This window comes from Penaeus monodon, chromosome 34 (genome assembly GCF_015228065.2).
Source record: "Penaeus monodon isolate SGIC_2016 chromosome 34, NSTDA_Pmon_1, whole genome shotgun sequence".
Lineage (NCBI taxonomy): Eukaryota > Metazoa > Arthropoda > Malacostraca > Decapoda > Penaeidae > Penaeus > Penaeus monodon.
Genome location: NC_051419.1, coordinates 9,053,106 through 9,054,518, shown reverse-complemented (window position 1 = coordinate 9,054,518; position 1,413 = coordinate 9,053,106). Strand labels below are relative to the sequence as shown.

The 1,413-nt window shown below is 34.5% G+C and overlaps 1 protein-coding gene across 1 annotated transcript in view; it reads right to left on the bottom strand.

The window, feature by feature from the left end:
- Positions 1 to 1,413, bottom strand: part of LOC119594807 (basement membrane-specific heparan sulfate proteoglycan core protein-like) — a gene marked incomplete at its 5' end in the record, with an annotated part of 219,836 nt that overhangs the window by 134,143 nt on the left and 84,280 nt on the right. The window contains 2 exon segments of the mRNA XM_037943897.1: positions 72 to 185; positions 1,099 to 1,212. Of these exon segments, the coding sequence (XP_037799825.1) occupies positions 72 to 185; positions 1,099 to 1,212 (228 nt within the window).

The window sequence follows — 1,413 nt, the reverse complement described above, 5'->3', positions numbered from 1 at the left end:
TTAACTTTTTACTTTGGTAATGAAATAAAACTTTAACCTGGCTAATTTAGTCAAACTAGGTTTGCCCTTACCTGGTGAACAATTTTCTTCATCAGTATAGTCTGGACAGTTATATTGACCATCACATCGTGCTTGTAGAGGAATGCAAGTTCCATCACTACATCTCCATTCCCCAGAAGTGCATGCTATTTAGAAGCAAACATTATGCATGCATTACATCTCCAGATTTCTATACAATATTCAGACTAAATTGTGTTATCAAAAGTCTATAACTGTTGTGTCTGTCAATCTGTTTCAGTCTCTACAACTTAACTTCAGTTAGATAAGTCTTTAATGGACTGTCCAATGTTAGGTTGGACATATGAAAATTGACTGGTTTTGAATCCTTATACAGCTATGGGACTGCCCATACTATTATAAGACCCTGGGAAATAAAATAATATGCAGTAACAGTCCATCAATGGCTACTTAGCTTGTTAGATTGGAAAAGTTGGATGAAACATTGAAAAGGCATTTAATGCAAATATTTTCCATATCTTTTGACTGTGTGCATTAACATTGCACTCATTATGACACCAATGTTGAGTATGCCCAAACAGGTTGGGAGAAATTTTATAAATAATCTTTATGAAACATTCTAACTCAATATGCACTTCACCAATCTAATATCTTGTTGTATCTTTTGATACCTGGACCATAAGCGATCTCTTTTTTCAAATATGGTTCCAATTTATTTTGGCAATTTTCATATGTACTCTTTTGTTTTTGTTTTTTTGAGAAAACTAAACATTTTCAATTAAAATCAATTTTATTATGGGGATGAGGGAATGAATCAACATGTTCTTTTAATGTAAATCTGTAAGTTGCAACTTCTGCCTGGAAAATTATTTTTATCCCCTCCTTCCCAGGATGTCCCTTAAACCTGAAACTGCTAATAAACTGTTATAGAGACAGTTAGAACTGAACAAAAAGCTCATCAACTATAATGTCATTTAGCATACAAGTGTGAATAGATACAAGTAGCTTCTCCCTGTTTGAATATCTAACTTAGTTAAAAATGTGTTTAAGATATAGGGTCTTCCTTTAGCTTCCTCTTACCTCGTTGGCAACCTTCCTCATCAGTATAGTCAGGACAGTCATAACGACCATCACATCGTTCTTGCTCAGGAATGCAAGTTCCGTCCCTACAAGTCCATTCCAAATAACCACATGCTAAGCAGAGGGCAAATGTTAGGCATGCATTAAGTTTCTGAGAGTCTGTATTAAATTCACAAGTAGGCTGTATTATCTAAGGTCTGTAGTAATTGTCTATGTCTTTGTGTCTCTTCTTGTTAAAAACTAAGAAAGGGATTAGTTACATGGAACTCTGAATAACTCAGGCATTACTCATGATTGTGAACCTTCATGTTACAC